Source organism: Mytilus californianus, unplaced genomic scaffold (assembly GCF_021869535.1).
Source record: "Mytilus californianus isolate M0D057914Y unplaced genomic scaffold, xbMytCali1.0.p SCAF_3, whole genome shotgun sequence".
In the NCBI taxonomy this organism is placed as follows: Eukaryota; Metazoa; Mollusca; class Bivalvia; order Mytilida; family Mytilidae; genus Mytilus; species Mytilus californianus.
In genome coordinates, this window is record NW_026262679.1 from 70,112,991 (window position 1) to 70,139,598 (window position 26,608).

The following is a 26,608-nucleotide window of genomic DNA, read 5'->3' on the forward strand; positions in this document are numbered from 1 at the left end:
TTAAAATGGAAAATTTTAAAGAAAAAAAGGAAAAAAAATCCCCCCCCCAAATTTTTTGAACCCCCTTATGATTCATCACCCCCAAACTCAATTCCAGCCTTCCCTTTGTGGTATGGTACCTTGCAGTACAATTTCAGAGAGATCCATACACTTGAACACAAGTTATTGTCTGGAAACTAGAAAAATGCTTGTTTTTTGGCCCCAAATTCCTTAACGTTTAGGGCAATTACCCCCAAACTCAAACCCAGCATTCCCTTTGTGATATGGAACCTTGCAGTACAATTTCATAAAGATCCATACACTTACACACAAGTTATTGTCATGAAACTAGAAAAATGCTTGTTTTTTTGCCCCTTTTTGGCCCCTTATTCCTAAAATTTGGAGGCAATTACCCCCAAAATCAATCCCAGCATTCCCTTTGTGATATGGAACCTTGTGATACAATGTCAGAGAGATCCATAGACTTACACACAAGTTATTGTCATGAAACTAGAAAAATGCTTGTTTTTTGCCCCTTTTTGGCCCCTAATTCCTAAAATTTGGAGGCAATTACCCCCAAAATCAATCCCAGCATTCCCTTTGTGATATGGAACCTTGTGGTACAATGTCAGAGAGATCCATACACTTACACACAAGTTAAGTCTGGAACTACAAAAATGCTTATTTTTGTACCCTTTTTGGCCCTTAATTCCTTAACTGTTGGTACCATAACCCCCAAAATCAATCCCCACCTTCCTTTTGTGGTATTGAACCTTATGGTAAAATTTCATTGAGATCCATTTACTTAAACTAAAGTTAGAGTGCTAAAACTAATGTGTCTTCGGATGACAACGACGACGATGACAACGACGACAACGCCGCCAACGTCATACCAATATACGACCACAAAAATTTGTTTGCGGTCGTATAAAAAAATGAAGAAAACTGATTATTTAAGTAAATTTTCTAAGTCCAAGGACCATAACTCTGCACAAAATCATCAGACCAGAACAAAATTTGAATTAGATCTGTAACTTGTCATGATAAAAATATATACCAATTATCAAATCAATATCTTCAAGCATGATGAAAATAAAATGCTTCCCTGGGCGCAGCTTGATACGACCGCAGAGGTCGAACCCTGAACAGTTGGGGCAAGTATGGACACAACATTCAAGCTTGATACAGCTCTGAATTTGGATTGTGATTAAATATTTGACACAGCATAGGTTTCTGACACAGAAAGAATGTGGTCTAAGAACTTCAATTTTTTTTATTTACCTATTATGGTCCAAGTTCCAAAATCAAAATACATGGTTAGATTCAGCATATCAAAGAACCCCATATTCAATTTTTGTTGAAATCAAACAAGGTTTAATTTTGGACCCCAACTTGGACAAACTTGAAAACTGGTCCCATAATCAAAAATCTAAACACATGTTTAGATTCAGCATATCAAAGTACCCCAAGAATTCCATTTTTTTTAAAAATCAAACTAAGTTTAATTTTGGACCCTTTGGACCTTAATGTAGACCAATTTAAAAAACGGGACCCAAAATTAAAAATCTAAAAACACGATTAGATTTGGCATATCGAAGAACCCCAATAATTCAATTTTTGATGAAAACAAACAAAGTTTAATTTTTGACCCTTTTGACCTCAATATGAACCAATTTGATAGCGGGCCCACAAATAAAAAATCCAAATACATGGTAAGATTCAGCATATCAAAGAACCCCATATATTCAATTTTTGTTGAAATCAAACAAAGTTTAATTTTGGACCCCAATTTGGACCAACTTGAAAACTGGGCCAAAAATCTAAAATCTAAATACATGTTTAGATTCAGCATAACAAAGAACCCCATATATTCAATTTTTGTTGAAATCAAACAAAGTTTAATTTTGGACCCCAACTTGGACCAACTTGAAAACTGGGCCCATAATCAAAAATCTAAACACATGTTTAGATTCTGCATATCAAAGAACCCCAAAAATTCAATTTTTGTTAAAATCAAACTAAGTTTAATTTTGGACCCTTTGGACCTTAATGTAGACCAATTTAAAAAACGGGACCCAAAATTAAAAATCTAAATACACGGTTAGATTTGGCATATCAAAGAACCCCAATAATTCAATTTTTGATGAAATCAAACAAAGTTTAATTTTGGACCATTTTGACCTCAATATGAACCAATTTGATAGCGGGCCCACAAATGAAAAATCTAAATACATGGTAAGATTCAGCATATCAAAGAACCTCATATATTCAATTTTTGTTGAAATCAAACAAAGTTTAATTTTGGACCCCAACTTGGACCAACTTGAAAACTGGGCCAAAAATCTAAAATCTAAATACATGTTTAGATTCAGCATATCAAAGAACCCCAAGAATTCAATTTTGTTAAAATCAAACTAAGTTTAATTTTGGACCCTTTGGACCTTAATGTAGACCAATTTAAAAAACAGGACCCAAAATTATAAATCTAAATACACGGTTAGATTTGGCATATCAAAGAACCCAAATAATTCAATTTTTGATGAAATCAAACAAAGTTTAATTTTGGACCCTTTTGACCTCAATATTAACCAATTTGATAGCGGGGTCCACAAATAAAAAATCTAGAAACATGGTTAGATTCAGCATATCAAAGAACCCCATATATTCAATTTTTGTTGAAATCAAACAAAGTTTAATTTTGGACCCCAATTTGGACCAACTTGAAAACTGGGCCAAAAATCAAAAATCTAAATACATGTTTAGATTCAGCATATCAAAGAACCCCATATATTCAATTTTTGTTAAAATCAAACAAAGTTTAATTTTGGACCCTTTGGACCTTAATGTAGACCAATTTGAAAACTGGACCCAAAATTAAAAATCTAAATACACGGTTAGATTCGGCATAACAAATAAATAAATGTGGTCAAAGATTTTACAAATCTAATGCGCCATACTGTGCAATTAAAGATTACTTCTTGAAATTTTTCAATATTTGAAATTTGAAAAAAAAATAATATTTGAAGAATAATTCTTTTTAATTTCTGAAATCTGAAATGAGAAAAAAATTGACCCCCCACAATTTCTTTTTACCCCCCCCCCTTTTTACCCCCAAAAAATTCTTTCCCTCAAGATATGGTCATAATATCAATTCAAATTTCCAATGGAGTTTGCAACCATAATTACCCATTTAAATTTACCATAGTGCTAACTTAATCTATTTTATAAAAGAATTTAAAATATAGTGTCAAATCTTTCATATGGATTTTTTTGTAAAAAAAAAAGATGCAACATTTGCAGATATTTTTACTGGTCTTCCTTTATAAATATGCATTTCTTTAAACATAATTTAAAAGCAGTGTAAGGGAAGTAACCAAAACGTTGTATTTGGATTACCTCCCTTACACTGTTTTAAATTATCTTAATTGTTCATTATCCATTACTTTATACATAATTTTAAAGCAGTGTAAGGGAGATAATTTCAATGATGTATTTGATTTATCTCCCTTACACTGCTTTAAATTATGTTTTGTACTAAAGTATTTGTCCATTAACCAAGACAACCTTGTTTTTCCCCCTTTTTTGCCCCTAATTCTTAAACGGTTTGAGCCATAACCCCCCAAAGCAAATCCTAACCATCCCTTTGTGGTATGGAAACTTGTAGTATAATTTCAGAGAGATCCATACACCCTTCCACAGTTATTGTCTGGAAACTAGAAAATGCTAATTTTTGGCCCCTTTTTGGCCCCTAATTCCTTAACTGTTGGTACCATAACCCCCAAAATCAATCCCCACCTTCCTTTTGTGGTATTGAACCTTATGGTAAAATTTCATAGAGATTCATTCACTTAAACTAAAGTTAGAGTGCAAAAACTAATGTGTCTTCGGACAACGCCGGACGACGCCAACGTCATACCAATATACGACCACAAAAATTTTTCGCGGTCGTATAAAAAGTTCGGAAAACTGATTATTTGAGTGAATTTTCTAAGTCCAAGGACCATAACTCTGCACAAAATCATCAGACTGAAATAAAATGTGAACTTGATCTGAACCTTGTCATGATAAAACTATATACCAATTATCAAATGAATATCTTCAAGAATGACGAAAAAAAGTGTGGAAAACTGATTATTTGAGTGAATTTTCTAAGTCCAAGAACCATAACTCTGCACAAAATCATCAGACCGGAACAAATTTGGAGCTTGGTCTGTAACTTGTCACGATAAAACTATATACCAATTATCAAATCAATATCTTCAAGCATGATGAAAAAAATTGTGAAAAACTGATTATTTGAGTGAAATTTCTAAGTCCAAGGACCATTACTCTGCACAAAATCATCAGACCGGAACAAAATTCGAACTTAATCTTTAACTTGTCATGATATAACAATACACCAATTATAAAATCAATATCTTCAAGCATGACGAAAAAAAGTGTGAAAAACTGATTATTTGTTTGAAATTTCTAAGTCAAAGGACCATAACTCTGCACAAAATCATCAGACCGGAACAAAATTTGAACTTAATCTGTAACTTGTCATGATAAAACAATACATCAAATATCATATCAATATCTTCAAGCGTGAAGAAATTAATGTGGATAGTGTCCACATGTGGACACAGATGATGCCCCCACTTGCATATCATATAGTTATAAAGGGACATAACTGAAGAACGGTAAAAGTGACGCTACCCAAATTTCAACTCGATCCGAGTTTTGTGGTAATAAGCATTGTGTGTAAGTCTCATAACATTTGGTTGAGGCTAACTTAAGTAGAGAACAGAAACTAAAAATTCAGCAATTTTTCTTTTTGTAAACACGCATAACTCTAGAACGGTTGTGTATAAGTTTTATAACATTTGGTTGAGACAAACTAAAAAATTCAGCAATTTTTATGTTTATAAAGGGACATAACTCAAGAATGGTAAAAGTGTCGCCACCAAATTTCGTACTTAATCTGTATTATGTAGTAATAAGCATTGTATATAAGTTTCATAACATTTGGTTGAGGCAAACTAAAGTTAGAAAACGGAAACAAAAAATTTGTACTTGATCTTAGTTTTGTGGTAATGAATATTGTGTATAGGTTTCATAATGTTTGGTTGGGGTAAACTTAAGTTACAGAATGGAAACTAAAAATTTGGCAATCTTTCGATTTAGAAAGGGGCATAACTCAATAATGGTTAAAGTGACACTACCCAAATTCAACTTGATCTGTGTTTTATCAGTGAAAGTCAAAATTAAACATTGCATTGTATAAAGCATTGATTGTAGTTGATTCAACTATAATCATGGACAAAGGAAAATAACTCCAATTTTAAAAATTACTTGATATTTAGAAGAAAATAAAAATTTTGCAATTTTTCAATTCATAAAGGGGCATAACTCTAGAACAGTTAAAGTGATGCCACCAAAATTCAAACTTGATCTGTGTTTTGTGGTAATTAGCATTGTGTATAAGTTTCATAACATTTAATTGAGGCAAACTTAAGTTAGAGAACGGAAACTAAATATTTTGCAATTTTTCAATTTATAAAGGGGTATAACTCTAGAACAGTTAAAGTGACGCCACCCAAATTCAAACTTGATCTGTGTTATGTGGTAATAAGCATTGTGTATAAGTTTCATAACATTTGGTTGAGGCAAACTTAAGTTAGAGAATGGAAACTAAAAATTTTGCAATTTTTCCATTTATAAAGGGGCATAACTCTAGAACAGTTAAAGTGACGCCACTAAAATTCATCCTTGATCTGTGTTTTGTGGTAATAAGCATTTTGTATAAGTTTCATAACATTTGGTTGAGGCAAACTTAAGTTAGAGAACGGAAACTAAAAATTTTGCAATTTTTTCATTTATAAAGGGGCATAACTCTAGAACGGTTAAAGTGACACCACCATAATTCAATCTTGATCTGTGTTTTGTGGTAATAAGTATTGTGTATAAGTTTCATAACATTTGGTTGAGGCAAACTCAAGCTAGAGAACGGAAACCAATTTTGGGATGTACAGACGGACAAGGGTAAAACTTAATGCCCCCACCGCTACGGCGGGGGCATAAAAAAGTGTGGAAAATTGATTTGCCTCACTGACGGAAGGACAGACGGCCAGAGTGCAAACCTAAAGTCCCCTTCGACTTTGTCGGGAGGAGACTAATAAAAGAACAGAATTCCAATGCCCCTGCATTGCACATATTTTATCTATCCAAGGGCAATGACTAACATTTTGTTCTTTAAAACTTTTGACAAATATCTTAGAGAAATGAAAAATACAATGCAATTTCAAATATAATTAATATTTCCAAGCATAACTCTTTTAAAAATATTTGATCGCCACTGATTTTTGAATTTGTCCACATTGCTTATATAAATCTTTGATATAAATTTGATAAAAATCTGACAAGACTTGTACACAAGAGAGCGCTAACGATGCAATTTTCCATATAATTAATATTTCCAAGGGGCATAACTGTTTTAAAAATAATTGATTTGCACTGATTTTCGAATTTGTCTGAGACATTGCTGATATAAACCTATGATATAAGTTTTATAATAAAATGCTTCGCTGGGGCGCAGCTTGATACGACCGCAGAGGTCGAACCCTGAACAGTTGTGGCAAGTATGGACACAACATTCACGCTTGATACAGCTCTGAATTTGGATTGTTATTAAATATTTGACACAGCATAGGTTTCTGACACAGAAAGAATGTGGTCTAAGAACTTGAATTTTTTTAATTTACCTATTATGGTCCAATGTCCAAAATCAAAATACATGGTTAGATTCAGCATATCAAAGAACCCCATATATTCAATTTTTGTTAAAATTAAACAAAGTTTAATTTTGGACCTCAACTTGGACAAACTTGAAAACTGGGCCCATAATCAAAAATCTAAACACATGTTTAGATTCAGCATATCAAAGAACCCCAAGAATTCAATTTTTGCCAAAATCAAACTAAGTTTAATTTTGGACGCTTTGGACCTTAATGTAGACCAATTTAAAAAACGGGACTTAAAATTAAAATTCTAAATACACGGTTAGATTTGGAATATCAAAGAACCCCAATAATTCAATTTTTGATGAAATCAAACAAAGTTTAATTTTGGACCCTTTTGACCTCAATATGAACCAATTTGATAGCGGGGCCCACAAATAAAAAATCTAAATTCATGGTTAGATTCAGCATATCAAAGAACCCCATATATTCAATTTTTGTTAAAATCAAAAAAGTTTAATTTTGGACCCCAACTTGGACCAACTTGAAAACTGGGCCCATAATCAAAAATCTAAACACATGTTTAGATTCAGCATATCAAAGAACCCCAAGAATTCAATTTTTGTTAAAATCAAACTAAGTTTAATTTTGGACCCTTTGGACTTCAAAGAAGACCAATTTAAAAAACGGGACCCAAATTAAAAATCTAAAAACATGGTTAGATTTGGCATATCAAAGAACCCCAATAATTCAATTTTTGATGAAATCAAACAAAGTTTAATTTTGGACCCTTTTGACCTCAATATGAACCAATTTGATAGCGGGCCCACAAATAAAAAATCTAAATACATGGTTAGATTCAGCATATCAAAGAACCTCATATATTCAATTTTTGTTGAAATCAAACAAAGTTTAATTTTGGACCCCAATTTGGACCAACTTGAAAACTGGGCCCATAATCAAAAATCTAAATACATGTTTAGATTCAGCGTATCAAAGAACCCCCATATATTCAATTTTTGTTGAAATCAAACAAAGTTTAAATACTGGACCCTATCTTGGACCAACTTGAAAACTGGGCCCATCATCAAAAATCTAAACACATCAGTGTTCTCCCCAGGATTTTTGGATAGCACCAGGGTAACACGTGTCAAAATGATTTGTACAATATGCTGTGTCGCGTTGCATTGCTTTTTTTTTTCTTGTTAGTTTTTGTGTCATTACCTTTTTGTCTTTGTTTTGTTTACTGTGTTATGTAGACTTTGGGTCAAAAAATTACTGGTAAAAAAAGAAGTAAATCAATAAACAGTTTGTATACTTTAATTTCTTTTAAGAATAAATAAAAGAAAGCACTATTAGTCTTTAAACTTAAGTCACTTTTTATATTTTGATCAAGCCAATTTGTCCTGATACTTGTAGTTACACTACACTTTCCCCATTTTTGTTAGATTACACCATAACAATTAAATTTAAACAAGATTAAATTTTAATGCAGAACCTCTAGTAAATTAAAAACTATTTTCCATAGCTTTAGACATGATTCTTTTAAACAACAATACAATTATTATTAGAATCATTATTGTGTTACTTGGTAGATAGACATGTAAAGTAAGTTTATATCATCTATATGTACACCCACATATCATATCAAGCTGAATTCCAATCAGTGTTTAAAGACTGGGAAGAAATTAATAACCAATTAGAAACTACTACCTATTTATTATAATATGTCTGTGCATTAATAAAAGTATGATTATCAAAAATAATTTGCAATATATTTTTGTTGGTATGTTCAAAGAAAGTTTTTATCCTTAAGGTAACATTCTTATATAATTTTGCATTCAATTTGTACTTTACTTCTATTTTCAATGATAGATGATATTTTAGGAGCACTTATTTGTAATAAGCTAATTCAGGGGAAGTAACTCCAACACGTTTAAAATACGCAAGTTATTTATAACCAAAGGCTGGAGTAATAGAGTTAATTAACAAATGTCTGCTTGTCCCTCACAAGTCTGATCATTAATTATGATCTCTTAATTAATTAAAACACAAAAGAATCATGTACATCGATTAAATCCAATCATCAAGGTTAACCTCAAAAGGTAAATCGATCACGTGGTGTAAACAATCAAGTTGTTTGAACTGGTTTGAACTGGTCAAATTTCATCTGAAATTTTATACCCCACGGAAAAGGTTTAACAAGTCGTTTAAAACTTTACCGATTTACGATTTTTTTACCGAAAAATTTAGCACCACGGAGAAAAATTATACATCGCGGCAAGAACGATACCACCACGGTAGAAAATTATACATCGCGGGCCCGCGGTCCTTTAAGGGCCTGGGGAGAACACTGCACATGTTTAGATTCAGCATATCAAAGAACCCCAAGAATTCAATTTTTGTTAACATCAAACTAAGTTTAATTTTGGACCCTTTGGACCTTAATGTAGACCAATTTAAATAAAAACAGGACCCAAAATTAAAAATCTAAATACACGGTTAGATTTGGAATATCAAAGAACCCCAATAATTCAATTTTAGATGAAATCAAACAAAGTTTAATTTTGGACCCTTTTGACCTCAATATGAACCAATTTGATAACGGGGTCCACAAATAAAAAATCTAAATACATGGTTAGATTCAGCATACCAAAGATCCCCATATATTCAATTTTTGTTGAAATCAAACAAAGTTTAATTTTGGACCCCAATTTGGACCAACTTGAAAACTGGGCCAAAAATCAAAAATCTAAATACATGTTTAGATTCAGCATATCAAAGAACCTCATATATTCAATTTTTGCTAAAATCAAACAAAGTTTAATTTTGGACCCTTTGGACCTTAATGTAGACCAATTTGAAAACTGGACCCAAAATTAAAAATTTAAATACACTGTTAGATTCGGCATAACAAATAAATAAATGTGATCAAAGATTTTACAAATCTAATGCGCCATACTGTGCAATTAAAGATTACTTCTTGAAATTTTTCAATATTTGAAATTTGAAAAAAAAATAATATTTGAAGAATAATTCTTTTTAATTTCTGAAATCTGAAATGAGAAAAAATTGACCTCCCACAATTTCTTTTTATCCCCCCCCCCTTTTTTCCCCAAAAAAATTCTTTCCCTCAAGATATGGTCATAATCTCAATTCAAATTTCCAATGGAGTTGGCAACCATAATTACCCATTTAAATTTACCATAGTGCTAACTTAATCTATTTTATAATAGAATAAAAAAAATATAGTGTCAAATCTTTCATATGGATTTTTTTGTAAAAAAAAAAAGATGCAACATTTGCAGATATTTTTACTGGTCTTCCTTTATAAATATGCATTTCTTTAAACATAATTTAAAAGCAGTGTAAGGGAAGTAACCAAAACGTTGTATTTGGATTACCTCCCTAACACTGTTTTAAATTATCTTAATTGTTCATTAACCATTACTTTATACATAATTTAAAAGCAGTGTAAGGGAGATAATTTCAATGATGTATTTGATTTATCTCCCTTACACTGCTTTAAATGTTTTGTACTAAAGTATTTGTCCATTAGCCAGGACAACCTTGTTTTTCCCCCTTTTTTGCCCCTAATTCCTAAACGGTTTGAGCCATAACCCCCCAAAGCAAATCCTAACCATCCCTTTGTGGTATGGAAATTTGTAGTATAATTTCAGAAAGATCCATACACCGTTCCACAGTTATTGTCTGGAAACTAGAAAATGCTTATTTTTGGCCCCTTTTTGGCCCCTAATTCCTTAACTGTTGGTACCATAACCCCCAAAATCAATCCCAACCTTCCTTTTGTGGTATTTAACCTTATGGTCAAATTTCAAAAAGATCCATTCACTTAAACTAAAGTTAGAGTGCGAAAACCATTGTGTCTTCAGACGACGACGACGACGACGCCAACGTCATACCAATATACGACCACAAAATTTTTTTGCGGTCGTATAAAAACCTGGCAAGAATTGTATACATGAGACCGTTAACAAGACCAGAAGGAAGGACAGACGCCCAGTAATTCTATGTCCCCCGCAACAAGTCACGTGGGGGACAAATTGTTTGCAGCTCACCAAGGTTTCCCCAAGTTAAGAACCACATCTGATGACATTGATGATCAATGGTGGTCTATAAGACATATCTTTTAGGTTTTTTTGTAGTTAGGGAATACGGTGTTGATGGCAGATCTTTGATCATCACTGTTAAATTTATACAAAACTTTTTAAGACTCTGGTCTGTACAGAAACCTGTTTATCATTGTTGAGGACTGTATTCTAATTCTTAGATTTTTTTGGTGTGTTGTTCCATTGCTGTTTCATTCATGTACATGTATACCCACATCTCCTTTTTTCATAATTCTTATTTTATCCAAAAATCAAATGTGAGATATAAATTACATGCATATGCATATTTTGTGCTGTTACACCACTGTCCCAGGTAAGGGAGGGTTGGCAGGCCATATTAACTCTGCAACATTCTGTATATGCCTGTCCCATGTCAGGAGCATGTAATTCAGTGGTTGTAGTTTGATGCTGTATGCCATATTTGTTTTTCTTTATTATTTTTTACATAAATCAGGCCGTTAGTTTTCTCATTTGAAGTGTTTTACATTTGTCATATCGGGGCATTTATAGCTTGCTATGCGGTATGGATTTCCTCAATGTTGAATGCCTTACGGTAACCTACAGTTGTTAACCCTCTAAGTCATTTGGTCTCTGGTTGAGATTTGTCACATTGACAATCATACCACAACTTATTTTTATATATGATAAAACCTTTTTATCAAGATTTGTTATCTTGGACTATTATTTATTTTTCTGATTATTCAGAAGCAGTTTCTTTTACTTCATACATGTATATATTGTTCAAATTTCTGAACATTAATATCAAGCAAACTTCTTTTTAATTATTAATCATAATCTATCTCAAAATAATCTTTTATTTCAAATTTTATTAGAAAACATTAATCTTCAATATCATGAAAATGATGCTTAATATTTTGCTTTTAAAGTCAATACATGTACTTTTACATTTTTAAGGACTGATGGATAAGCATAATATCCCTTACCAGAGGCAGATTTAGAGGGTTTTTCAGGGGCCCTGCCCCCCCTTTTGTAGAAAAAATTTGGTTGATTATATAGGGAATCACTGAAGCATGACTGGAGCGCCTCTTATGAAAATTTCTGGATCCGCCACTGCTTACTATTTGTAGACGGGGTATGCAAAAAACAAATATTTAATCATTTTTATCAATATAAATTCAATCTTTGCCAATATTAATGAAATAACTGACAAGATATGAGTTTTATATGTAAATTTGTATGTATTACATCACATTATTGCTTTTTTAGATTCTAATTCTTAAAATACACTGGAATGCTACAATTATAAATGTGTTTAATTTTTGTTACTACTTATATCTCTCTATAGACATGCTGTGGATCTTTACTTATATCTCTCTATGTTACAATGTATATAAAGAAAATATCAGTATGATTCACACCTGATAAACAGTCACCTCATGTCAAGGCAAGATAAAACAATTTTCAGATACTTATCCAATATATATATATATATATATATATATATATATATATATATATATATATCAAAAGGTGGGTAGATTAATAGATTAATTACAAATAAATCAAACTGTGTTATAATTTCATGAAATTTGAAGGAAATTTGATCTTTTGACCATTTCCTTACAAACCATTTCTACAAGAAGTTCTAACTGGACAAAGAATGATAGAATTTGTAGTCGACTTGACCAATTTTGTAATTCCAGCATATATACATGATAGACCCCTTCAAAAGATTACAGATTAACTAAATTTTATACAGCTAGTAGTGATCTTGACCTTGCTGTTAGCTATGAGTTCTTCTCTCATCATACATTTAAGACTTTCTTGCTACTGTCAAGATGAAGGACAGCAATTAAAGCACTGTTTGATATGTTTAATTTCTTATGATATTTCATGGCAATTTGTCTCATTTTCTTTCACACATTTTCCCATGTTTCAAATGTAGATTTGTCAGAAGACTTTTGAATAGTTCATGGAATACGACAAAAACATAATCAATATTACTTTCTCAAGGGTCCAAAACCGGAGTAAAAACTATTGGTCCGAGTACACAGTTATTGTCCTTTGATTTTCGTTGTCCACGAATAGAGTCCTTAGTGTGGACAGTGTGTTACTTGCCAATTTTTTTTATACCCCTTCCAAATTTATTTCTCCATGTTTTATGCCTCAAATAGCAAGTTAAGGGGTGAAATGACACTGTAAAAAAATTTGGGTCATGAATTTTAAAGTAAAGTAGTGATTTGGTCCAGCTGAAAAAGGTTAAAAATTAGCACTTCGGAAGCTGTCAAAAGATTTCAAGACCCCCTTAACATAAAATTGTCCATATTTTGAGTTAGAGCCGATGAAGTTTTCTATAATTTTGATATAATTTGTCCCAAAAGTAGTACAACACACTGTAAAAATATTATTGAGAAAGCGCAGGTGGGATTTTTTTAATTTTAATTTATTGTCTAAAAGAAATGCACTACGAAATAACTGTGTACTCGGACCTAAGAGGTCAAATCAGGAAATATAGAATCTGTACTTTGGCAACTTCCCTGAATGATTTGATGGTGTCAATTTGTCAAATAGCATAAAACTAAAGGATTTAAACTTTTATTTGATAGAATTTCTGCAAAAATTACCAATTTTGGCATTATATGGTCAAAATAAGCATTTCATAGCTTTTTCAATTTTGATGCATAATTTGCATTCTGACTTTCTATCTGACAGGTTTTCATGTGTCAATATTTGTGTTTCTATGCTTTAATCCAGTTGTGTTACTCATTTGTGAACTCTGAATCTACAGAAAAGAAGATTATCTCAGACAATATGTGCAAAATGTGTTGTATAAATGACCCTCGTCTAACGCCCTGTTTGGATCAAGTTAAATGTGAGGAGCTTGGTACATAAAAGTTGAAGTCCATAATAAATGCCTCACTAAATTTGTATAAAAAGAACTCAACAATGTCTGTTGTACCTGTTTCATTTCACATAATATCTTTCTTTTCTTCTGTAGGATAGCATGTGGTTCAAATATAAGCCTGTTGAGACTAAAATTGCATGCAAGTTTTTCACTAAAAAGTGAAAAATCTTTGTATCAGACCATACTGTCTGCACAAAAAGTTGAATGCAAGAGTCTTTTTGTGCTCAGATTTATTGCATCATGTCACTTGAGTATAGAAATGATAGAAAAGACACAAATTTTTATTTCCTATAGCTTCAATATGCATTTTTAAATGTAAATATGTGCTACGGCCTAAATTGACCCTAAATTATTTTCAGTCTTACTTGGCCTAAGACCCTTTTAAACTAATATGATATGTTATTTGTAAGTTTTCTTTCCATTTAAAGTACATTAAATACATATGTAAGGATTATTTATAACCAAAAAGCTTCACAAATTTAAAATTGCTGGAAAATATTACATCTTCATGTAAGGCCCCCCTTCATTGGAAAACCTCAATTTTTAGGCACAGGCTCATATAGATTTGACTTTTGAATAATTATGCTAAGTCTGATGTATCAAATGAGTACTCTATTGCTTTTAATACATGATATATTATATATTAAGGCTTTTTAAAAGTATTTTTTTGCTAAATTTGAATTTTAAAAGCCCCAAATGTTGATAGTTGAAATTTTTCAATTTTAACGTCTAAATTTAACATGCAAAGTTGAATATAGAATTAATCATATTGTCTATAATATATATCCTATTGCAATGAATCTTTGTAAGCAGCCTTATAATTTATTAAGCTTTGATCATACCAAGTTTTATTAAGATTGGTCAACTTTTTCTATCCTATTAGGTCCGAGTACACAGTTATTGTCCTTTGATTTTCGTTGTCCACGAATATAGTCCTTAGTGTGGACAGTGTGTTACTTGCCAATTTTTTTTATACCCCTTCCAAATTTATTTCTCCATGTTTTATGCCTCAAATAGCAAGTTAGGGGGTGAAATGACACTGTAAAAAAATTTGGGTCATGAATTTTAAAGTAAAGTAGTGATTTGGTCCAGCTGAAAAAGGTTAAAAATTAGCACTCCGGAAGCTGTCAAAAGATTTCAAGACCCCCTTAACATAAAATTGTCCATATTTTGAGTTAGAGCCGATGAAGTTTTCTATAATTTTGATATAATTTGTCCCAAAAGTAGTACAACACACTGTAAAAATATTATTGAGAAAGCGCAGGTGGGATTTTTTTTAATTTTCATTTATTGTCTAAAAGAAATGCACTACGAAATAACTGTGTACTCGGACCTATTGTAACTTTTATTAAATGAAATTTTATTTAATTTACAGAGGAGTTTTAATTCATTTCGTTGGGAGTATTAACCCCAATCAATGAAATATATGTACTTATCTACATGTACATGTCTATATGCATGCATTTACCTCCCAGCTGTTCCTGAATAAAGAAATATTTATTTTCCCTGACTGCTAGCACTTAAATAATGTTTGTAATTTTTATTTGATCCATTTAGCATCAACATACCTGTGGGCAGGATCCCTCTTGTACATCTTGATAGTTCCTTCAGTAATTGTACTCCCATTCAATTTATTATTTTCACGTGGACGTTTAACAGGTGAACTAGCGAGCTCTGTCATTGTTTATCTGTAACAAATTAATATCCTTTCACTTATCTGTGACTCCCTCAACTACTGATTCAAGTGAAATATAATTCTATTTATATGTGTCAATGACTTTATCAATACTTAACCTATTGATATATATCTATATCTACATGATATACATCCCATAACTACTTTCTTCATTGATTTAGTCTGACTATCCATCAAAAATTCATTCATTTCATTGTTTTTGCCTCTCAACAATATTATAACAGTAATCAGGCTAATTGGCTTAACTCTATGGCTTTAAGCATAACAATTAAATTCACAATCTTTAGTTATTTGCTAAACATTACACAAGAAATTGATTTATATATAATATGTTACATATATAACAAGCATTCTGAGAGTATTGCATGGCAATACATAGTCCCCTTCCGGGTAAAAATTTATTATACTGGAACAAAAAGCTAACTTGTTCTATAACTTGTCATGGTGTAAACAAAAAGAAAATATCAAGTCAATATCTTCAAGCATGACTAAAAACAGTGTGGAAAACTGATTAAATGAGTGAATTTTTCAAGTCAAAGGACCATAACTCTGCACAAAATTATCAGACTGAAACAAAATTTCGAACTTGATCTGTATAACTTGTCAAGTTAAAACTATATACCAATTATCAATCAATATCTTCAAGCATGATGAAAAAAAGTGTGGAAAACACTTTAACATTAGATATGATTAATAGTTCTCTAAATTTAGATATGATGTATTACAGTGTATATCTATTTTCAAATTATAATCAAATATAATTAATAGTTCCAAATATTTTTTCTTTTATTTGTCACAAACTTATATAGATTTGTAACTTATCTATAAAATGTCAACAATTTTTATCTACACAATGTAATGTAATATAATTATACATTAATAAAAATAGATTATTATCTAATTAAAGGATTTCACTTCATAATTTTATATATATATATATATATATATATATAGCATTCAGAAAATTAGTTTATACAAAATAACAAACAAACCTGACAAAAAATTCTTCAAATAATTTACCAAAGAATGTATTTAAAAAAATGAGTTATCTCCCTTTGTACAGAAATATGGTTTAACATAGTACTCTAACATTAGATATGGTCCAGAGTTATGGTCCATAACTCTGGACTAAATCATCAGACCCGAACAAAATTCGAACTTGATCTATAACTTGTCATGGCAAAACTATATACCAAATATCAAATCAATATCTTCAAGAACGAAGAAAAAAAGTGTGGAAAGATGATTTGCAGGACTGACGGATGGACAGACGGAGAGAGTGCAAACCTAAAGTCCCCTTCGACTTCGTCGGAAGGGGACTAATAAAATTCAGGTAACAATTATACATTTGTATATTGCATGTGAGTTTCGTAATCCATATGTTAAGTATAGGATTGACTCTCACTATCATGTGACTATATTCTTGTTCCATTTATTTACATAAAATGGACTGTCGAAAAAAAGAGTATAAGTAAAAAACAATCTCAAAACAACCAGACATAGAAAGACGACTCAAGGTGATCTTCACCCGGAAAAAAGGGGGAGGTGGGTTGTCTAGCCAAATTTGCATTCTATTTTTATGTGATTTAAAAAAAAAGTATTTATCCATTCCACTAAATCAAAGAGCATGATTGCTCTGAGGGATACGATTGCCATTGTTTTCATTGATATTAGTCAGTATAATGACAAAGTTCAGGTGTGATTTTGATCCTATATACACCGTTTGGTGGTGCACCTGACAGTCGGAAAGTACAGATTATGCAACAGGTAACAGGTACTATTGGGATCGGGCCTGGAATGTCGTAATTTTCAATCAACACCATTGTCCTATATTAGTTAGATTTCGCGTGCAGTACGTCAATTGAGCATGCAGGACAGTGTATAAGACAAAGATTGATAACGGTCTCCGAAATTTGGATATTTTCTCAAAAATTGGCATTTTCTGTGGAAAAACAAGTGTTTCAAAGACAAATTTAGGAAGAACAAAACACTAGATTTATACATGATATCACAAATATTTCCGACTTTGTATGGTTTCAGAGGATTTGGGACTCAATGAAATCAGTCTCTTCCTTTAGTAGTATAGATTCCTTCTAAATGTTATCAATCCCACATACTAAGTGTAATCCCACATACTAAGTGTCAAAAATATATATTTGTACAAGCACACAAAAGTCAATGGGTTCTTTCTTTTGGTTTAGGATTCAAATAGCCCAAAATGTAAAAATCCTAGACGTCTTCCAAAATTGCACACATTTAAATGATGATCTCGCGCAAGATTGTAAATTCTATCATGAATGAAAAGCTTTTTGGAAAACGGTATCTCAATTTAACAAAAAAAATCTAATGGATTAAACTAAACCCTGTTTTTTATGTTCTTCAACTTTCAACTTTGTATTTGATTGACTTTCTTACTGTTTTGATTCATATGCCACTAATGAGTTTTAAGTAGCATTTCTAGCGTACCAAATTATAAGTTCCATACATTTTTTGTACATGAGATTTTGCTACTTATGCTTCTGTATCTTCTGTCAGTATGAAATAATCAACCTTTTTCTTCCAATGCATTTCTTGATTATGTCCACTGTTCATTTAAGGTGGTACCTAACACTACAGGGAGATAACTCAAGTAAAAGGGAGTAAAATCAGCTAAACGTTTTAATTACGTTGTGTTGTTAAGGGAATATTAAGCTTCTCAATGATCAAAGTTAGTGTTTGTCAAACTGCTATATAACCAGTCTAATTTTTCTGATAAATTGGTTGGTTCAAATTTTTTGAAATTTTTATATTTTTGTCAAAGGGTCAAAGTAAATACTTTGTCAAAATTTTATGAAAATTAAACGAGCCAAATCAATTTTAGTGAAGGTGTTGGGTACCACCTTAATACATTAAAGATGTTTAAAGAAATTTTGATGACTGAGTATTCATTGATGTCTTGTTAAAAAAAAAGCTATTCATCATGTTCATTGATGTCTAAATTACTTTGCCCCATTACAAATAACTGAGTACATTTTAATTTCTCAGTAAAATACTAAAAGAATTATATTACAATTTGTTTTTCCTTCAAAATTTTGCCCTTTTGATCAAATTTAGCCTATCCAGGTAGTACAATAAAATTCTATGAAATTTGGAAAATTCAAATTAATGGAGTGATCAAAGTGATCATAATATAAAGACTGGATTATTCGGGATGCCCTGTATGACATTATGGCACTTCTTACTGCAAACAAAACATTCTTGTTCAAAACCACCATGCAGTTCAACACCACCGTAAATTGACTTCAAAATTTCTAATAGTTATATCGATTTCACCGTGAATCTTCTGAATATTTCGTCTGCATTCCTTCGCTAAATTCTCCTGTTCAAACATGTGTGTACATTGAAAACATGTTTCGTGCTCCATTGCACATGTTTACAAACAATTTTAAACTCCTCCTTTTTTCACGCCATACATCAGGAGACATTGATCCCATGGTGCAGCATATTTTTAATTTCCGGTTGACCAGCGTTAATGGAGTGATCGAAGTGATTGTTATATGACGACTGGATTATTCGGGTTACAGAATTCCCTCTCTGACATGATTCTAAATATATAAAACCCTAAATATAAATACTGCTTAATTCTGATTTTCCGTATTGGAAAATAAACGCAAATAAAAAAAGGGAGTTATCAAAACAGGAGGATTATGAGAAGAAATTTAACAGAATGTTGTTTAAATTCAATCTCTTGTTTGTTTTTACTTTTTATAACAGGACAATCTTAAGAATCTGAGTTGTTCCTATTAATGTAAACACAAAACGGTTGACGTGAGAGTCTTGGAAGGGAGTCAATATGGTAAAAGTCTACAGATTGACTGACGGCACTCGTATCCCAAAAACCTGTTCTATCATGTAAAATTTTGAATACCTCATTTATACAATAAATAACAAATTCTGATGCAATTACTGCACAGTAATAAAATGCACAAGTATTCATCCAAGTTTGTTTATCAACAGTGGTATGCATAACATTTAAGTTGATTGCACTAAATATTACTAGTGGATTCTGACTCAACAAATGTCAAAAAAAATAAAAATATAATGTTGGCAAAACATTCTCATTAGAAGGATTTTCAAATATGCAGCATAAATCTACAATATAGTCTAATGTGTAACAATTTCAATGCAACAGATGGAGCATGTAAACAATATTTTAAAATTTATATTATTTACTCTGTCAATTTTTTTTTTTTTAATAAACATTTTGTAAATTAAATGAGATTGAAGTATTTAAATTATAAACTATGTAATGTAATTTTATTTTACCACAATGTACATCATGTACAAACGTATATTTTTGTTAATCAAGTTAGCTAGACCTTAACCAAACATTATCAGTGTTTGACAAATTCAAACTGGAAAATGACGATGTTTAAATTCTTAAATGTATTCTGTAACAAAAAACAAAAAAAATGCAAATTTCAATAGGAACAATGCTAAAAATATTGTCAGAAATCAACTTTTTATGATTAAATCTGTGTTTAATTGTTTATATTGAATAGATTGAAAAAATATTATTGTTATTGAATAAATACAACATCAAATGCAATTTTTTTGAGTTGAAACATGTATTTTCATCTATTTAGATGATATTTTTTTTACTCTGGTAAATTAATCAATGAGTGATAGATTTCTCTTAGAAGAAATTTAAAGGTCTCAGTGATTTAACTACACAGAGAACAATAACAATTGTATTTTTGCAGTACAATGTACATTAAAATCCACTATGGCGATTTAACATCCAGAGGCAAATGAGGATGACAACATGTTAATGATATGGGAAGAAACCCTGCTTCTAAAAAGAAAGGCATGACCAGTCAGATTTTTAATGTGCTTGCTCAAAAGGTAAAAGAACACAGAAAGACTTGTCACTCAATTCAAACCAATTATTTTGACATAGAGCCCACTATTCTTTGCTCTTACTTCAAAATGTTACATTATTGGAGAAGCAGCAAATACAATTTCAAAGTCTTTGATTTGACCCAACATGAAATCGAACCCATGACCTCCACACTCAAGAAATGCATAAAAAAATAGCATCATTGATGAAAAAATATTACTACCATAAAACAGAAAGTCAGTAAAAATCTGAAAATCAATAACCAAGAACAAGATGTGCTTAGCAAACTACTAAATTTTAAAAACTGAATGCCACAAAATAACAGTACATGTAATATACTTAAGAATTCTTAGATTCATTTTGATACATTAATTATATCCATACATGTACATGAGAAAATCCGTTCATTAACATAATCCTAGAATATCAATATCAATATCATATAGCTTCATGTGTACTCAGGCATATTCAGAATTTTTGCAGATGCATGCATTTATTTTTGTGATTTTTGAAGAATGGACAAAATTGTGAGATAAACAATTGCGACGTCTGTAAATGCTAAATAAAAATAATGCTATCAAAGTTTAAAATGAGAATTTATATCTGAGATACCTTTTCTGTCGCAATTTTTACAATAATAAAAACATCGCAAAAATTTCTGAACTTACAGTATATGCAGATATAAAAATTTTGTACACTGATCCACTTTCTCTATATCTTAAAATGTAACTAGCTGAAGAGATTCTTTAATAAATACAATTGATACTTCACCAACAAGTTTCAATGTAATTTTTACTTACAAATATATGGCACTACCCCCTGTAGCTGATCTCCATGTTCTTTTCCACAACTTAATGTTATACTATGGTCATAAGTGATAATGTCAATCATCCTGAAGCATTTTGTTCTTACTACTGATATATCAATAAAATGCTCCGCAGGGCGCAGCTTGATACGACCGCAGAGGTCAAACCCTGATCAGTTGGGGCAAGTATGGACACAACATTGAAACTTGATACAGCTCTGAATTTGGATTGTGATTAAATATTTGACACAGCATAGGTTTCTGACACAGAATGAATGTGGTCTAAGAACTTAAAAATTTTAAATTGGACATTCACCTATTATGGTCCAATATCCAAAATCTAAATACATGGTTAGATTCAGCATATCAAAGAACCCCATATATTCAATTTTTGTTGAAATCAAACAAAGTTTAATTTTGGACCCTTTTGACCCCGATTTGGACCAACTTGAAAACTGAGCCCATAATCAAAAATCTAAATACATGTTTAGATTCAGCATATCAAAGAACCCTAAAAATTCAATTTTTGTTAAAAACAAACTAAGTTTAATTTTGGACCCTTTGGACCTTAATGTAGACCAATTTGAAAACGGAACCAAAAATTAAGAATCTAAATACACGGTTAGATTCGGAATATCAAAGAACCCCAATAATTCAAATTTTGATGAAATCAAACAAAGTTAAATTTTGGACCCTTTGGACCTCAATGTGGACCAATTTAAAAACGGTGCCCAAAAATCCAAAAACTTAATACATGGTTAGATTCAGCATATTAAAGAACCCCAAGAATTCAAGAATAAAACCCCATTGAAATTGATCAAGAAATAAGCAATTTATACGAAGTATCTTCTTTTGCACAACACTGTGCAATTGAATATTTCTCGCTATTGCGCAATACTGTACAATTGACAATTTCTTGCTATTGCGCAATATTGTGCTATTGGATATTTCTTGCTATTGAGCAATACTGTGCAATTGAAGATTTCTTGCTATTGCGCAATACTGTGCAATTGAAGATTTCTTGCTATTGTGCAATACTGTGCAATTGAAAATTTCTTGCTATTGCACAATACTTATTATATAATAATTTACACATCCTGTTTGGTGTGTATCTCCTACCATATCATTATTATTTGCTTTTGAATATAAATCAGAAATAACCAACTTAAAATGGAAAATTTTAAAAGAAAAAAAAAAGGAAAAAAAGAAAAAAAAAGAAAAAAAAAAAATCCCCCCCCCCCAAATTTTTTGAACCCCCTTATGATTCATCACCCCCAAACTCAATCCCAGCCTTCCCTTTGTAGTATGGTACCTTGCAGTACAATTTCAGAGAGATCCATACACTTGAACACAAGTTATTGTCTGGAAACTAGAAAAGTGCTTATTTTTGGCCCCTTTTTGGCCCCCAATTCCTAAACGTTTCGGGCAATTACCCCCAAACTCAATTCCAGCTTTCCCTTTGTGATATGGAACCTTGTAGTACAATTTCAGAAATATCCAAACACTTACACACAAGTTATTGTCATGAAACTAGAAAAATGCTTGTTTTTTGCCCCTTTTTTGGCCCCTAATTCCTAAAATTTTGAGGCAATTACCCCCAAAATCAATTACAGCCTTCCCTTTGTGATATTGAACCTTGTGGTACAATGTCAGAGAGATCCATACACTTACACACAAGTTATTGTCTGGAAGTTACAAAAATGCTTATTTTTGGCCCCTAATTCCTTAACTGCTGGTACCATAACCCCCAAAATCAATCCCAACCTTCCTTTCGTGGTATTGAACCTGATGGTAAAATTTCATGGAGATCCATTCACTTAAACTAAAGTTAGAGTGCAAAAACCAATGTGTCTTTGGACGACGACGACAACACCAACGTCATACCAATATACGACCAAAAATTTTTTAATTTTTGCGGTCGTATTTAAACAAAAAAATGCAATTCAGCATCATAAACATCACTTATGGCCTTTAACACAAGTCTTTTACTACTGACCTTCTTATCTAACACAACTATCTACATGTACATCTACCTGATCTATTTCTTTTGAATATTTCCATTGTTCATAACACACACATGAGATTTAAGAGTACAACCTAAATTCAATCATTAGTCAAATATTTCAAGATAGATTTTACTATTACAATTTTTATATTTTACTTTGAAAAAAAAGTTATATTGGAATACACAAAACATCGCATGAACTCTCAAACACATTAAATTCCCCTACTGAACTTCCATTTCTGTATCTTTAGCATATCAAGCTCAACTAAGTAATTACTAAGATACAATTGTAAAAAAACACAACCTGAATCTAAGTAAAAGATTGCAAATGATAAGAAGATTAACAATAAACATCCTTCATGTTTATAAATGACAATAGACAAAATAGCCTTTAGTATAATCTTTATTCAGATCATGTTTATTAACATATATATCAACATAATATGTTATATAAAAATATAAGTAATAAAGGGAATAAGGTTGAAGGTTACATTAATTCTTACATCAGGGGCAACATATTATACATTTTTCTGTGTGTGTGTAAAACTTATAATTTACAGGTTTTACTTTGTAAATATTGGTGGTTAACAAACCTTACCTCTTGTGGTGAGATATGTAACATTTAAAAAGATATTTAGTTTTGTTTACACAAATGTACATAGCTGCGTTCCAAGATGTTTCATCTCATAGAGAACAAGCATTATGAGAGTATTGCATGGCAATACATAGTCCCCTACCGGGTAACAATTCATTATACTGGAACAAAATGCTAACTTGTTCTATAACTTGTCATGGTGTAAACAAAAAGAAAATATCAAGTCAATATCTTCAAGCATGACTAAAACAGATTATATGAGTGAATTTTTCAAGTCCAAGGACCATAACTCTGCACAAAATTATCAGACCAAAACAAAAATTTGAACTTGATCTGTAACTTGTCATGATAAAACTATATACCAATTATCAATCAATATCTTCAAGCATGATGAAAAAAGTGTGGAAAACACTCTTTACATTAGATATGATTAATAGTTCTCTAAAATTAGATATGATGTAATACAATGTATATCTATTTTCAAATTATAATCAAATATAATTAATAGTTCCAAATATTTTTTCTTTCATTTGTCACAAACTAATTTAGATTTGTAACTTATCTATAAAATGTCAACAACTTTTATCTAAACACAATGTAATGTAATGAAAAATATACCTTAATAAAAATACATTATTATCTAATTAAAGGATGTCACTTCATAATTTTTTTTTTATATATATAGCATTCACAAAATAAGTTTATACAAAATAACAAACACTTCAAACAATTTAACTAAATGTCTTTTAAAAAATCAGTTATCTCCCTTTGTACAGAAATATGGTTTAACATACAAAATGTGGTACTCTAACATTAGATATGAACCATGATAACTCTGGACTAAATCATCAGACCGGAACAAAATTTGAACTTGATCTATAACTTGTCATGATAAAATCAAATCAATATCTTAAAGAACAAAGAAAAAAGTGTGGAAAACTGATTTGCCGGAATGACGAATGGATAGAAGGACGGACAGACAGACAGACGGAGTGCAAACCTAAAGTCCCCTTCGGCTTAGTCGGTAGGGGACTAAAAAATGTGCTCCGCCTGAAGCAGCTGGATACAACCGCAGAGGTCGAACTCTGAACAGTTGGGGCAAGTATGGACACAATATTCAAGCTTCATACAGCTCTGAATTTGGATAATGATTAAATATTTGACACATTATAGATTTCTGACACAGAATAAATGTGGTCAGATAACTTAAAAATTTGAAATGGGACATTTAATCTACCTAATGGTCCAATATCCAAAATCCAATGGTTAGATGAAGCATATATAAAAAAAAAAAAACATGAATTCAAACAAAGTTCAATTTTGGACCCTTTGGACCTTAATATGGACTAATTTGAAAACAGTGCCCAAAATTAAAAATCTGAATGCACATGCAGTTATATTCAGCATACATGTATCAAAGAACCACCAGAATTCAGTTTTTGATGAAATTAAACAAAGTCTTACTTTGGACCCTTTGGACCTCAATGTAGACCTATTTAAAAATGTTCAAATATCCAATATATAGTAATACATGGTAAAAACCTCAAACAATTCAAGACTTTAAATTAATCCTCATTGAAATTGGTTAAAAGATTTGTATTTATTTTCAATCGAAGATTTCTTTCTGTTGTGCAATACTTAGTAAATATGTTTACAAACTAAATATAATAATTTACACACCCTGTTTGGTGTGTAACTCCTGCCATATATATCAGTATTTGCTGTTTATTTATATAGATCGGAAATAATGTTTGTGAGAACCAGCTTAGCCAATATTAGAAAAGTCTTGTTTTTGGCCCCTATTTGTCCTCTAGTTTCTAAACGATTTAAGCCACAACCCATTGACTAATACTTAAACCAGAAAAACCTTGTTCCTCCCTCCCTTTTTGCCCCTTATTCCTTAACAGTTTGAGCCATAACCCCTAAAGTCAAACACAACCTTCCCTTTGTGGTATGGAACCTTGTGTTTCAATTTCATAGAGATCCATAGACTAATACTTAAGTAATTGTCCATTAACCAGAAAAACCTTGTTTTCCCCCCCTTTTTTTGCCCCTAATTCCTGAAGGATTTGGGCCATAACCCCCAAAGTCAATCCCAACCTTCCTTTTGTGGTATAAAACCTTGTGGTACAATTTCATAGAGATCCATACACTTATACCAAGTTATTGTCCAGAAACTAGAAAAATGCCTTTTTTGGCCCCTTATTGACCCCTTATTCCTAAACAGTTGGGACCATAACCCCCAAAATCAATCCCAACCTTCCTTTTGTGCTATTGAACCTTGTGGTTAAATTTCATAGAGATCTGTTCACTTATACTGAAGTTATTGTCTGGAAACCAAATGTCTATGGACGACGATGACATGATAGCAATATACAAACGCAAATTTTTTGAGGTCATATAAAAAATCTGGTGATTTCCACAGTATAATAAAATGCTCCGCCGGGCGCAGCTTGATACGACCGCAGAGGTCGAACCCTGAACAGTTGGGGCAAGTATGGACACAACATTCAAGCTTGATACAGCTCTGAATTTAGATTGTGATTAAATATTTGACACAGCATAGGTTTCTGACACAGAATGAATGTGGTCTAAGAACTTAAAATTTTTTAATTTACCTAGTATGGTCCAATATCCAAAATCTAAATACATGGTTAGATTCAGCATATCAAAGAATCCAAAGTATTCAATTTTTGATGAAATCAAACAAAGTTTAATTTTGACCCTTTTGACCTCAATGTGGACCAATTTGATAACGGGGCCCAAAAATCAAAATACATGGTTAGATTCAGCATATCAAAGAACCCCATATATTCAATTTTTGTTGAAATCAAACAAAGTTTAATTTTGGACCCCAACTGGGACCAACTTGAAAACTGGACCCATAATCAAAAATCAAAACACATGTTTATATTCAGCATATCAAAGAACCCC

General features: G+C 31.4%; 1 protein-coding gene across 3 annotated transcripts in view; it reads right to left on the reverse strand.

Annotated features, from left to right (window-relative positions):
• The window catches only part of LOC127734981 (cytosolic purine 5'-nucleotidase-like), a 71,727-nt gene that overhangs the window by 33,990 nt on the left and 11,129 nt on the right, over positions 1–26,608 (reverse strand). For all 3 annotated transcript variants that reach the window (XM_052245035.1, XM_052245033.1, XM_052245034.1), the window contains one exon: positions 15,263–15,382. In XM_052245035.1, coding sequence (XP_052100995.1) covers positions 15,263–15,375 — 113 coding nt within the window. In that variant the 5' untranslated portion in view covers positions 15,376–15,382. The remainder of the gene's footprint in view (positions 1–15,262; positions 15,383–26,608) is intronic.